General features: G+C 37.9%; 1 protein-coding gene and 1 pseudogene across 27 annotated transcripts in view; one reads left to right on the top strand and one right to left on the bottom strand.

Annotated features, from left to right (window-relative positions):
• Positions 1 to 13998, top strand: part of NCOR1 (nuclear receptor corepressor 1) — a 154045-nt gene that overhangs the window by 38789 nt on the left and 101258 nt on the right. For all 27 annotated transcript variants that reach the window (XM_057311292.1, XM_057311290.1, XM_057311285.1 and 24 more), the window contains exon 5: positions 5927 to 6109. In XM_057311292.1, coding sequence (XP_057167275.1) covers positions 5927 to 6109 — 183 coding nt within the window. The remainder of the gene's footprint in view (positions 1 to 5926; positions 6110 to 13998) is intronic.
• Positions 8179 to 9058, bottom strand: LOC113271259 (nucleophosmin-like; annotated as a pseudogene).

Here is a 13998-nt window from a genome sequence, read left to right as displayed (position 1 = left end):
ACAAAACTGAAAACCACAGACTTAGTGCTCCAGACTTTGAAAGTCAGTACTTTTGACTCTTTGGTAAATGAAAACAATCTGAGGACTGCTGTAAAGAAAAATTGCTATTGAATAACTCTCAAGCATTTTGCACTGGCTCGCTGGGCTGTAAAGTGTGGTCAGTGGTTCTCAAGACAACCACAGTTTTGTTAAATTTAAATTAAATTTAAAATAATCCCCTTAAATTCAGTTGCAGTTACCATGCTTGTAAGTTTTATACAGAAAATAAAATATTTTTCTAATCTATGTAAAAAATCGTTTCTTTAGAAAACTTGAAAAATACAGAGGAGAAACTATTACCCATACTTTTTTTTTTTAATTTAAATTTTCGTTAGTTAACCTAACATAGTTAACATAAGAAATAGTATTGGTTTCTGCAGCAGAATTCACTGATTCATTACTTACATGCAGCACGATTCCATTCGCTCATCACAAGTGCCCTCCTTAATCCCCTCACCCATCTAGCCCCCCCCCCCCCCCCCCAGCTTGTTCTCTGTCCTTAAGAGTCCCTTATGGCTTGTTTCCCTTTCTCCTTTTTTTCTTTTTCCCTTTCCCGTATGTTCATCCGTTTTCTTTCTCAGATTCCACATAGGAGTGCAATTGTATTGTATTTGTCTTTCTCTGACTGACTTATTTCACGTGGCATAATGGCCTCTAGCTCCATCTACATCGTTGAAAATGGCAAGATTTCGGGTTTTTTTTTTTGTCTGTTTGTTTTAAAGATTTATTTATTTATTTATGTATTTGACAGAGATAGAGACAGCCAGCGAGAGAGGGAACACAAGCAGGGGGAGTGGGAGAGGAAGAAGCAGGCTCATAGCGGAGGAGCCTGATGTGGGGCTCGATCCCATAACGCTGGGATCACGCCCTGAGCTGAAGGCAGACGCTTAACAACTGTGCCACCCAGGCACCCTGAAGATTTCATTTTTTGATGGCTGAGTAGTATTTCATTGTATATACATGCCACATCTTTTTTTTTTTTTTTTTTAAGATTTTTTTGTTTATTCATGAGAGCGAGAGAGAGCACCAGCCAAGAGCATAGCAGTGGGAAGGGTCAGAGGGAGAGGGAGGAGCAGACTCCCTCTGACCCTGAGCAAGGAGCCTGACTCGGGGCTCAATCCCAGGACCCCGGGATCATGACCTGAGCTGAAGGCAGATGCTTCCCCTGCTGAGCCACCCAGGCGTCCTGTGCCACATCTTCTTTATCCATTCATCAGTCGATGCACATTTGGTTTCTCTCCATAGTTTGACCTGTAATTCTGTTACGTTGGAGAGAACTACTTTTATTATGTAACTGTATTTTGTGACATTTCAAACAGTGTATATTGTGAATTTATGAGAAGGTTCTATTAAGATCAAACCTCTTCTTGTGTTTATTGTTGCTTGCCTTTTGTGAAATGCATGTTTGTGCAGTATGCCTCATTCTGTTGCTGGGTTTATCTTTTTTTTTAAACTGTATTTTGCTTATCATTAAATCTTCAGATTAGGAAGTGCCTGGCACTTAGTAGGTACTAAATAAATATTTGTTTTAGAAATAATAAACTCATTCTTTGATACTTTTTTAACAGTATAGCGTTAACCCTATTGCTATCCCTGCTTCCCCCGCCCCCCGCCCCGCCTTTTTTTGTTAGCAGATCTTTCTCCCATAATGTTTATTTACCTTCACGGTTAATGGTCCTTTCCAACTTGAGATCGGGTAAATAAGTACCCACACATTTTCTTTGGGTTTTTACGCAGGGAAAGTGGTTTAAAAGATAGTGAATATGGGGGCACCTGAGTGGCTCGGTTGGTTGAGCATCCAACTCCTGATTTTGGCTCAGGTCATGATCTCAGGGTTGTGAGATCAAGCCCCAAGTTGGGCTCTACACTGAGTTAAGATTCTCTCTCTCCCTCTCCCTTTGCCCTCCTCCACCTCTCTAAAAATTAAATAAATGAATGAATGAATGAATGAATGAATAAATAAATAAAAGATAGTGACTATGGGGGTGCTTGGATGTCTCATTCGGCTAAGTGTCAGACTCTTGATCTTAGCTCAGGTCTTGATCTGAGGGTTGGGAGTTCATACTTCACGCTGGGCTCTACACTGGACGTGGAGCCTACCTGAAAAAATAAAAAGAAGATAGTGAATGTGTCTTCAGTTTATTTTCAAATAGTTCTGGGGCGCCTGGGTGGCACAGCGGTTAAGCGTCTGCCTTCGGCTCAGGGCGTGATCCTGGCGTTATGGGATCGAGCCCCACATCAGGCTCCTCCGCTATGAGCCTGCTTCTTCCTCTCCCACTCCCCCTGCTTGTGTTCCCTCTCTCGCTGGCTGTCTCTATCTCTGTCAAACAAATAAAATCTTAAAAAAAAAAAAAATAGTTCTGCCAAAAAAAAAAAAGGATGTGTATGCATAGAGAGAGAATGCAAAAATAGCAAAATGTTAACCAGTGAAGGATAAGGGATAAATGCTTATCCATTATACTGTTCTTTCAACTTTTACATAAATTTGAAAATTTGCAAAATAATAGGTTAGGTGGGGAAAAGCTCTTTTGTGATCAGCTAGAAATGAGCTCAACTTCTGGGATTTTTGAGGCCTGCCTCACTGTGTGAAATGTACGTAGTAGTCTGTGTGTTTGTAAGAAATGTTTTGTAGCATTAAAAAAAAAAGATAACAGTGAATAAAAGTCTTCTTCCATGGCTGAATAAATTACTACAGATGTTATTTATAGCTGTAGAATTTTTTAGCAGAAAGGGATCTTCAAGTCTCATTCATTAAAATGTGACATGTTGGATCATAGTACATCCTATTTCCATTTGATGGTAGAGAAAACAGATGTTAAGAAAAATTAAGTGCCGTAGGTGATGCTTCTGGAGTTGGAATGAAAACCCATGACCCCTGCCTCCTGGTCCTACTCTCCTACTCCACTAAGTTGTAAACCATGACTTTTTTTTTTTTTTTTTTTTTGAAGAATTAGGGATTTTGAAAGAATTAGCATTTATTAGTTTAGTTTTGTTTTGTTTTAATGTTGTTAAGCCCAGGTGTATCTTTGATAGAAGAAGTAGATAAGCTTGAAGGAGAAAGTTAATTTACAGCCTCACCAGTTCGAGGCAGTTGCTAACTTCTGATACTTTCTTCTGTCTTTGGATGGGTATCTTAATGTGCTCACTTTGTACACTGTATGTAATTGTATTTTTGCTTAAGTATGTCATGACCTTCTTTTTTGTGTCAGTTAAGTCTGCAACTGTATTTTTTGGGGTTACTTAATATTCCATAGATGGATATAAAGTAATTTGTCATACATGTAATTTACCTATTTGTTCATTAGAGCAACAACATACGTTCTTTGGCTGATTTTTTTGGTGTTCATTCTTATTTCTTTCCTTAAGGTACATTCCTATTCATAGAATCAATTTCAGATCAGAGTTGACAGTCATTTTGTAGGCTTTCATGGTTATTTCCAGATTGCCCTGCCAGAGAGTAGGACCAATTTGTATTCCTGACAGCAGAGTATATGGTGCCCAGTTCTTGGGGAGCCTTGATGATGCCACATAGTTGTTGCTTTAAAAAAAGAATCATTGTTATGATAAATTTTTATCTGTATTTGCTTTTTAGTAAAATTTACATTTTTTCATTTGTTTATTGGTTGTTCATTTTTCCTGTTTTGTGAATTGTTTTTTCATATCTTCATTTTTCTAGCGATGTGTTTTTTTATATTGAGTTGTAGAGTTCACATTCTGGAAATGATTTTTCTCATTTGCCTTTTAAATTTCTTCTTCTTGATAAATAGAAGATTGTGTTTATTTTAAGCCATTAGTCTCTTTCTCTCTCTTTTTTTAAATAAATCGTTTGCTGTTGGCTTTCCTGAGCCCAAGATAACATGAATACCCTTTTTTGTTTGTTTGAGTCTCCCTGAGATTTGCTAATAAATCTCATGTAAATGTTTACTGTTATTTGGTTTTTACTGTGACATAAGATATGAGGTAGGAATCTAACTCTTTTCCCAAAATAGCTGTCAGTATGTTCCAACACAAGATTATAAGCTCTGTGAGGGTGAGCATGCCATGTTGTTTTGTTCACCCTTCTGCCTAGTGCCTATCACATAGTAGGCCCTCAAGGCATTGTTTTTTTGTTAAATATTTAACCAGAACGGAAGTCAGTGGAAAATACTGCTTTGTAATAGTTCTTAGGCATGCATCAGATCACCTGAGGAGCATTTCCAAAATATGCAGAATCGGAATATAATCCGTTTTGCTGTTGGACGTGCTCTGTAACACAAATGAACTTATATGCATATGGGAGGAGAATGTTTTACTATAACATGGAAGTCTTGGTGGCTCATAAATGAGTTTTCTCTGCATGTTAATGTTTCAAAGCTCTCAGGTTCAAGCTGTCTCGTAATTAAAAGAAGTAGCCTTCATGATGTCTGAAGACCTTAAGAAGATTTGAAAATTAGCGCATTCAAGAACTGCTCTGCTTTTCACTGTTAAGCAAACTAGTGGAGATTCAAGTGTCAATAAGAAACCGTAAAGATACGATCTCCTGTATTTTTTGTTTTTAAAGGTTGATAAAGATGGTTATACCCTGAATTGGATTTTTTATGTTGATGAAGCATACTGTTTTCTGTTGGAAGCAAATGACTTCAAGGAGTTACATCTTAACGAAAGCATGGACTAAGTGTAAAACTAGCAAAGATGGACTAGGCTGATTGCAAACGATACGGGAGTTTCAGTTGTGTTACTACCTCTATTAGAATTGTTACTCTTTCTGGTAGTGCTCTGCTTACAAAGTTGTACAGGTTTTAAGCAATAGCCATAATCCCGTTTTCCCCAGAAGTCTTCTATTTAGCATACCCTATTACAGAATATGAGGTTTTTCAGGACTACACATATTTTAGCTGAAATCTCTGTGCCAGGGTGTTTTGGAACAACTACCCAGGTATAGTTATGTGCATTCTTGGTTAGAACTACTGAGTTCTCAGTTACTTAATCGTTACTTAATTGTTACTTAATACATTTAGGGCTTGATAGTCCTATGAACTGCGCTCATTCTAGGCTTCTTATATAGCCTGAAGAAAACTAGGACCTTATTCTAAAATTCATCTGCTTTACAGTATTGCTTATATCTTCACCATAGATTGGAAATTAATAAACTCCGTGTGTGTGTGTGTGTGTGTGTGTGTGTGTGTGTGTGTGTGTGTGGTGTGTTGACAGGGTGGTAGATTTTGGGTGGAGCGGTTTTCCTTCTGCTGTAGTTCTCTGTTGAGCTGGAATGGATGACATATTTGGCTTAAGAGAGCTTATGTGTGCTGTGGCATGGGCAGGCCTACTTGCCCTTTATAAGGGTAGGCCTAGGTGTTAGTAGCCACAAAAGTTCGTAGGTCATTTCTGTATCTGATTATCGGCCCTTGGAGAATCTGAAAACTTTTTATTAGGAACTCTTGGCCATATCATAGCTGTTAAGTTGGGTGGGCATGCAGACTTTACATGGAGTTTGTAGTTTTCCAAGCCTACAAGTTCAGACCTTTTGAAGAACCATTGTAAGGAAATGGTTAAGAAATTGGTATCTTCTTTGTCATGATTGCATTATTATTTCCCCAGATACTCTCTACAGTCTCACTGTTGTTACACTAGAGGCTGTTTGGCCTCTTAGCCACCTCGTTCTGTATAGCTTTTAGGATATTCAAAATAGTGAATGATGCGCCTACACTGTGAAAGTGGTATAGACGTCAGTGGGGTGTGTTGTGTGTGTACGTGCGTGTGTGTATGAAAATTGCTCCTGTCGGACATCAGATAGAGAAATAGCATACATGGCTCTGCTGTGCTTTAAACGGACTTTTTCAGTTAAGAGAATCTTCACACTAATATTGGCTATTAGTGAGGAATAAATTATTGATTTTCTTCTCTAAAGGATCCAGCATTTGGAGGCAAACATGAAGCTCCATCCTCTCCAATCTCTGGGCAACCATGTGGAGATGATCAAAATGCTTCACCTTCAAAACTTTCAAAGGAAGAGTTAATACAGAGTATGGATCGGGTAGATCGAGAAATTGCAAAAGTAGAACAGCAGATCCTTAAACTGAAAAAGAAACAAGTAAGTGTTTGATTTTACTGGTCTTTTGTTGGTATTCTAAGAATGTATTTGTCTTTCTAAAGAAGATAATGTTGAGTTTTCCGTATTTTTCAGCTACGTACACGGAATCATGTCTCATATATTCTTTGACTTACTTTCTTTTGCTCTCTCTTCCCTTAGTTGCGTCCGCTCATTTCCCCTGCTGTGTTGTCTGATTGTAGATAGCAAATCTGGTTTGTCCATTCTGTTTTTGACCTCATCGGTTCCTGGTCTGTTGCTGTTTCATACAGTCGTGCTGTGTTTTTGGTTCACGTGTGAACCGATTTTCTAGGGCACGCGCACGTGGCTCGAGAGTACGCGCATCTTCGAGTGTATTAGATGTTACCAGACTTGCTACAACAGCAGTTCCGTCGTGCATGTCCACTGGCAGCCTTACGAGTTCGTTTGTGCATATGCTCGTCTTCTTCACCTGATCCTTTGTTTTCAGTGGGATGTGAAGTAAGCTCTCACTGAGGTTTTACTTTGCATTTCCTTTTTTAGGAATGACAGCTTACTTTCGCGTTTGCTTCTGGGTTATTGGTGTTCCTTACGTGGATTGTTATTTTGTCATTTTCTTAATTTTAGTATTTCTTAAAGTCTCTTGTCAGTTACGTGTATGGCAGCTGTCTCCTCATTTGTGGCCTGTCATTTTGCTTTTTGGGGTTGGGAGGAGGGAGGATTTTTTTTTTTTTTTTTGATATTGAAATAAATTCGCATACCACGATATTCATCCTTTTAAAGTATACAATTTTAGTGGCTTTTAACATATTCATAAAGTTGTGGCACTATCTCCTCTATGTAATTCCAGCACATTTTTATCACTTCAAAAAGAAACCAAAAAATAAAAATAAAAAAGAGAAACCACATATCTGTTAGCAGTTATGCTCCCCCTCCCCAACCTTCTGGCCCCCGGCAACCACTAATCTATTCTGTGTCTATATAGATTTTTATCTGGACATTTCAGGTAAATAGAATCATATAATATGTGACTTTCTGTGTATTCTTTCACTTAGCATGTTTTCAGGATTTACCCATGTTATATGTTGTATCAGTATTTCATTCCTTTTTATGGCTGAATAAAATTCCGCTTTGTGGATATACCGTGTATTGTTCATTCATTAGGTGATAGACATTTGGGATGTGTTCATTTCTTGGCTGTTTCTGGCTGTTGTGAATCATGCTGCTGTGACTTTCATGTACTAGTTTTTGTGTGACCGTATTTTTTTTCAGTTCTCTTGGATACATACCTAGGAGTGAAATTGCTGGGCCGTATGGTAAATCTGTGTTTAAATATTCGAGGAGCCATGAGAATGTTTACCACAGTGACGGCACCATGTTACACTCCCACCAGCGGTGTATGAGGGAGGGTTCCATTTTCTCTACTTTGTCAACATGTTTGTTCTGTTTTGTTTTTGTTTTTGATAGCCATCCTAGTAAATGTGAAGTGGAATCTCATTGTGGTTTTGATTTTAATTTCCTTAATGATTAAGGGTGAATGGCTTTTCATGTGCTTGTTGGCCTTTTGTATATTTTCTTTAGAGAAAAATCCAGATTCTGGCCCCATTTATTAGTTGGGTTATTTGTCTTTTTATGGTTGAGTTGTAAGAGTTCTTTGTATATTCTGGACACCCAGACATGTGATTTGCAGATATTTTCTCTCATTCTGTGAGTTGTCTTTTCACTTTCCTGATAGTATCCAATGGTGTGCAAAAGGGTTTTTTGCCCTTTTACTTGATTTACGTAAGTATTTGTTGAGCAGCTAGGGAGATACAAAGGTGAATAAAACATGGTCAAAGAGGTGAGTCAAATGCACAAGTAACAGAGAGCCAAGCATAAGGTTCCCTGGATCACAGCAGTCAGATGAAAGTGCTTTGGGAAGTCAGGAGGGAGATTGCTTCCAGCCTGGAAGGGGGTGTGGGTGGGTGGCAAACCAGGAACAGGGATTGAAATTAAAATAGAAGACTTTCGTCTAGATTGTTGATTTTCAGTATGGACTATATTTGTCTCTCTTTTTCTCCTCCCCATCTTTGGGCTTAATTTACCAGGACCGTTCAGTGTGCTTTTTCTAGACTTGCTTGCATTTTTGCTTTAATGTCTTCTACAGAAATAGATCCTTTTACTGTTTTAGGACGTTTTTCTTCTTCTTTTTTTTTAAAGACTTCGTGACCTTTTGATCTTGGAGTTAATGGTTTTGAGTCTTTTTCATTCTGGGTTTTTTTTTTTAAATGCCTTTTTGACTGGAGTATCGAGTTTAGATTTCTTCACTGGAGCTTTTTCCTCAGCTTCCTAGTACCCATCGTCATCAGCCAGTTTCACTTTTTTTTTTTTTTCTCCTGTGCAACCTTGCTGTCACTTACAGGAGCAGATCACTTTCCAGATATGCTGTGGAGTTTCACACCTTCATCTTCTGACTCTTCATCTTCCTCCGCAGCTGCTAGGTGCTGTCCACACGTATAGGGCCCGAACCACATTTAGATCACAGGTGGTGTTATTTCAAAGCCCCCAAGGGAAACCATTGGCTGTACAGATGTTTTCAAAGTTGCCAGTGTTACTTTAATTGGACTGCCTTCATCATTCACTGCCTCTGCTTTAACAATGCGCAATTCATCTTTTGCATCAGCCCCAAACCCGACCATTCTTAAAGGTAACTGGTGCTCATTTTCATCATTATCCACTTCAAAGTGATACTCTTTGGCCTTTGTTGGCCTCACAACTGAAAAGATATTTCTGGGGTTTCATGGGGCTCATGTCCTTGTCCACTGAATCTTCCGTGGGGTGGGGATCTTGTATGGAAGAGAGGGCAGCTGGAGATAAAAGACTCCTGTTATGGAGAACAGCCGTGTAGGACGGAATCACATCAGGGCCAAAAGTTTTTACTTGTGATGAAGCCTGGTTTATTTTTTCTTTCGTTACTTGAGATTTTGGTGTCATATCCAAGAAAGCATTGCATAATCTAAAGCCACAAGGATTTATTCCTGTGTTTGCTTCTGTAAGTTTTATTGTTTCAACTCTTAGATTTAGGTCTCTGAGGCTAACTAATTGTGTTTTTTGGTGAACAGAATTTGTTCAGATCTTAGATGAGACTACCCTGGGATCATTAAAATAGTTGACTAAATTGCCCTTTTAAAAGCTTCATAGTGGGATGCCTGGGTGGCTCAGTCGGTTAATCATCTGCCTTCGGCTCAGGTCATGATCCCGAGGATCCTGGGATCGAGTCCAACATCGGGCTCCTTGCTCAGCAGGGAACCTGCTTCTCCCTCTGCCTCCTGCTCCCCCTGGTTGTGCTTTCTCTCTCTCTCTGACAAATAAAATCTTAAACAGAAAATAAATAAAAGCTTCATAGTTTTGGGGTCCATGGGTGGCTCAGTCAGCTGGGCATGTGACTCTTGATTTTGGTTCAGGTCATGATCTCAGGGTCATGGGATCGAGCCCCACATCATGCTCTGTGCTGAGCCTGGAGTCTGCTTGAGAGTTTCCCTCTCCCTGGGCCCCACCCCCTGCTCGCACGTTCTCTCTCTCTCTCTAAATAAATAAAATCTTAAAAAAAAAAGTGTCAGAGTTTTGTTTCTTACGTTATTCTTAATCCACCAGAAATTGGCTTTTTTGTGTTTCTGCCTCAAGGTAGGGGTCACCATTCATTTATTTTATCTGTGGATAATTAATTGCAAAGTTCATCCTTTTCCAACTGTTCTACAATTTTAACTCTAATATACTTCAAGTTTGCATCTGTGTATCTGTTGATTTTTGGGCTCTGTGTTTTTATTTATTGCCCTCTTTGTGATATTCATGCAGAAATACAATAATATTCTCCTCATTACTAGAGCTTCATAAACTTTTTTTCCAGTAAGGTAAGCCCTACTTCTGCAGGCATATTTTAGCTATTTAAAATTTTTTTACCATCTCATGTAACTTTTAGAATCACATTTTTTGATTCTCTAGAACATCTTTCTGGAATCTTCATTGGAATCATATAGAATATAGACATCAGTTTGGGAAGGATGAAATCCCTCGGACATTGAGTCTTCCAGTCTATGAATATGGTATATCTATCCATTTATTTATGAAGTCTTTCATGTTTTATTTCTTTCTGTTCATAAATAATCTATATCCCTTGCATTTAATTAAACTCTAGGCACTTTATATTTTTGATGCTCTTGTTTGTATCTTTTTAAAAATTACATTTTTCTGTTGCATTTGACTTTTTTATATAGAGCAGCAGTTTCCCTGAATTATCCTTTTAATGCTGACTTCTTATTTGTAGGCTCTTTTGGGCTTTTTGTGTGGGTAATGGTCATATCAATAGTTTAAAAAGAAAAGACAGTTTTGTTTCTTTCTTTACAGTCCTTGAACCTTTTCCTTACTTTTCTGTTGCGTTATTGCTCTGGTTAGGACTGCAGTACATGTTGAAAGTGGTTATTCATGTTCTTTTCTGCTTTTAAAGGAATACCTTAACTTTTTACCATTGATTATGATGTCCAGTTTTGTAGACATCCTCTATCAGATTGGGAAATAACTCTTCTAGTGTGCTAAGAGTTAATCATGAATTTTATCAATGCTCTTCTGCCTAAGTTTGCTGATCATATAATTTTGTCCTTTAATATGTTAATATAATAAATGACATTATTTTTCTAGTGTTGAATCACCTGTGGATTTCCAGATTTAACCTTAGTGATGATGTATTAACTTTTTTTTTTTTTAATGCTAGGTTTGCTTTGTCAATATTTACTTTGGGATTTTTGTATCTTTTTATTTGTGAGAGAGATCAACCTGTAATTTTCTTTTCTTGTGCTCTTCTTGTCTGGTTTGGTAATACATCATGCTAATGTCATAACATTTCTAAACTCTGTAATAGTTTGAGGAAGACTATTTGTTCTCTGGGTGTTTGGTAGAACTTGGTAAAATCGGCTGGGTCTGATGGGTATTTTGTGTGTGTGAAGATTTTTAAAATTCAACTTTAAAAAATTGAGTTCTCTTTCTTCTGGATATAATTTTTCCCTTCATTTTTGTAATATAATTGTACGTTCTCTATCACAAGTTCTTCTCATATCCTTTCTTTGGTTTTATTCTACTTTTATAACTTTTTAACGTTAATTTCTTTAGCTTCCCCCCCCTTTTTTCCTTTCTCAGTGTACTAGTTTTAATAAGTTTTAATTTGTAATATTTTTTTATTATCCATTATGGTTTCTTTTTTGACCCCTGCATTAATTAAAATTATTTTCAATTTTTTAAAAAAGATTTTATTTATTTATTCGAGAGAGATAGAGACAGCCAGTGAGAGAGGGAACACAAGCAGGGGGAGTGGGAGAGGAAGAAGCAGGCTCATAGCGGAGGAGCCTGATGTGGGGCTCGATCCCATAACGCCGGGATCACGCCCTGAGCCGAAGGCAGACGCTTAACTGCTGTGCCACCCAGGCGCCCCTATTTTCAAATTTTTAGGTATATAATTTTTTCTTGATTACTTTTAGTTATTTGATTTCTAATTTTATTGTGGCCAGAGAGTGCGGTCTTTCGTACCTAGTCTTTTGAAATTTTTGGTACTTGAATTTTGGCCTAGTATGATGATCAGTTTTTATAAAAATACTTTGGTCATACTTGAGAAGAATTTAAATTCTGTACTTAAAAAAAAAATTACCTAGTCTTACTTCATTTTTGTCTGTAACTTCTGAAATTACCACTGTGATTTTGGATTTGTCCCTAGGAGTTCTGAGTTTTTTAAAAATTGAGGTAAAATTGGCATCCAGTATTGTGTTTTTTCGGGTACACAACATAATGATTTGGTATTGGTATGTATTGCAAAATGATCAGCACACCAAGTGTAGCTAACATCTGCCACCGTACATAGTTAACAGAATTGTTTCCTTATGATGAGAACTTTGAAGAGCTACTCTGTCAGCGGCTCTCAGATAAGCAGTGCAGTATTATAACCATAGTCGCCATGCTGTACATTAATTATATCCCCATGACCTTTTAATTTTATAATTGGAAGTTTGTATCTTACGACTCTCTTTACCCCCCCCCCCCCAACTCCTAGTCTGGGGCAACCACCAATCTGTTCTATCTGTGAGCTTGGTTTTCTTTCAGAGTCTCCATATAAATGAGATCATACAGTATTTGCCTTTCTCTGTCTTATTTCACTAGCATAAGTGAAATGCCTTAGGGTTTATCCATGTTGTTACAAATGACAGGATTTTTTTTTTAATTGGCTGAATAAGATTCCGTGTGTGTCTGTGTGTCTGTGTACACACTACATTTTCTTCATTTATCTATTGATAGACACTTAGGTTGTTTCCGCATCTTGGCTATTGTTAATAATGCTGCAGTGAACATGGCGGGGGGTGGTGGTGTCTATCTTTTCAAGTTCGTATTTTTGTTTCTTCAGATAAATATCCAGAAGTACGATTGCTACATCATAGGGTAGTTCTATTTCTACTATTTTCCATAGTAGCTGCATCAACTTACATTCCTGTCAACAGCGCACAAGGATTTCCTTTTTCCCACAGTCTCACGAATACTTATCTCTTGTCTTTTTGATACTAGCCATACTGACAGGTATGAGGCGATATCTCATTGCTCTTTTGATTTGCATTTCCCTGATGATGAGTGATGTTGAGCATCTTTTCATGTGTCTGTTGGCCTCTGGTTGTCGTCTTTGGAAAAATGTCTATTGAGATCCTCTTCCCATTTTTTAATCAGATTGTTTTTTGCTGTTGGGTTGTGTGAGTTCTTCATATATTTTGGGTATTCACACCTTATCAGATGTATGATTTGCAAGTATTTTCTTCCAGTTCTCAATTTTTATCCTGTGTATTTTTAGGCTCTTATTTTAGGTGTATACAAGTTTATAGTTGTTTTTTCCTGGTCAGTGAAACCTTCTATTATAAGGTAATGACATTCTATCTTTTGTAATGTTTTTTACCATAAAATTTGTTCTGCATGATTTTGATGTAATTAGATCAGCATTCTTTTGGTTGCTATTGGTTAGTTTATCTTTTTTCTTCCCCTCCCTCCCTCCCACTCACCCACCCTTCCTCCCTCCCTCCCTCCCTCTCTCTCTCTATCCTTCCTTCCTTCTTTCCTTCCTTCCTTGTTTTTTTGAGAGGGATGGGGGGCAGAGGGAGAAGGAGGATGCCAAGCAGGCTGTACACCCAGCATTGATTCTGACGCGGGGCTTGATCTCATGACCCTGAGATCGTGACCTGAGCTGAAATCAAGAGTTGGATGCTTAACTGACTGAACCACCCAGCCCCCCAAAATGTTGGGATTTTTTTTTTAAGTGGGCTCCATGCCCAGCATGGAGCCTAGTGAGGGGCTTGAGCTTAAAACCCTGAGATCAAGACCTGAGCTGAGATCAAGAGTCAGATGCTTAACCATCTGAGCACCCAGCTCCCCCTTTCCCTTTACTTTCTGTGCTTTTATATTTAAGGTATATCTCTTATCTAGGTATATAGCTGGATTTTGTTTTTTATTCAGTCTGACAACCTGTCTTTCCACAGGATAATTTAGTTATTTTAACCTATGATGATTGGTAATATCTCAATTATTTTTAACTATTTTATACTATTTGTCCTGTCTTTTTTATGCTGAATTTGGTATTCTTGTTTGTTTTTTCCAATCCTTATCTTGGATTGATTATTTGTTTCACTACATTTTCTTCTACCCCACTACTTTGGATTTTATCCAGTATTTTTTTTGTTCATTGTGCCCCCCCCCCCACCAGTTTATCAGCCTATTTAACTTGAAGCCTAAAACTAATTAGTATGTTAACCATCTTCTTGAGATGTATGAGGGCATAGAACTTCTTGATTTCTTTCTCTTTTCTCCCAACCTTTATGCTACTTTTATCATGTATTTTAGTTGTTCCTTATTTTATT

This window comes from Ursus arctos, unplaced genomic scaffold (assembly GCF_023065955.2).
Source record: "Ursus arctos isolate Adak ecotype North America unplaced genomic scaffold, UrsArc2.0 scaffold_14, whole genome shotgun sequence".
NCBI classification, from domain to species: Eukaryota; Metazoa; Chordata; class Mammalia; order Carnivora; family Ursidae; genus Ursus; species Ursus arctos.
The sequence above is the reverse complement of the archived record's forward strand: the minus strand, read 5'-3'. Positions and strand labels throughout refer to the sequence as shown.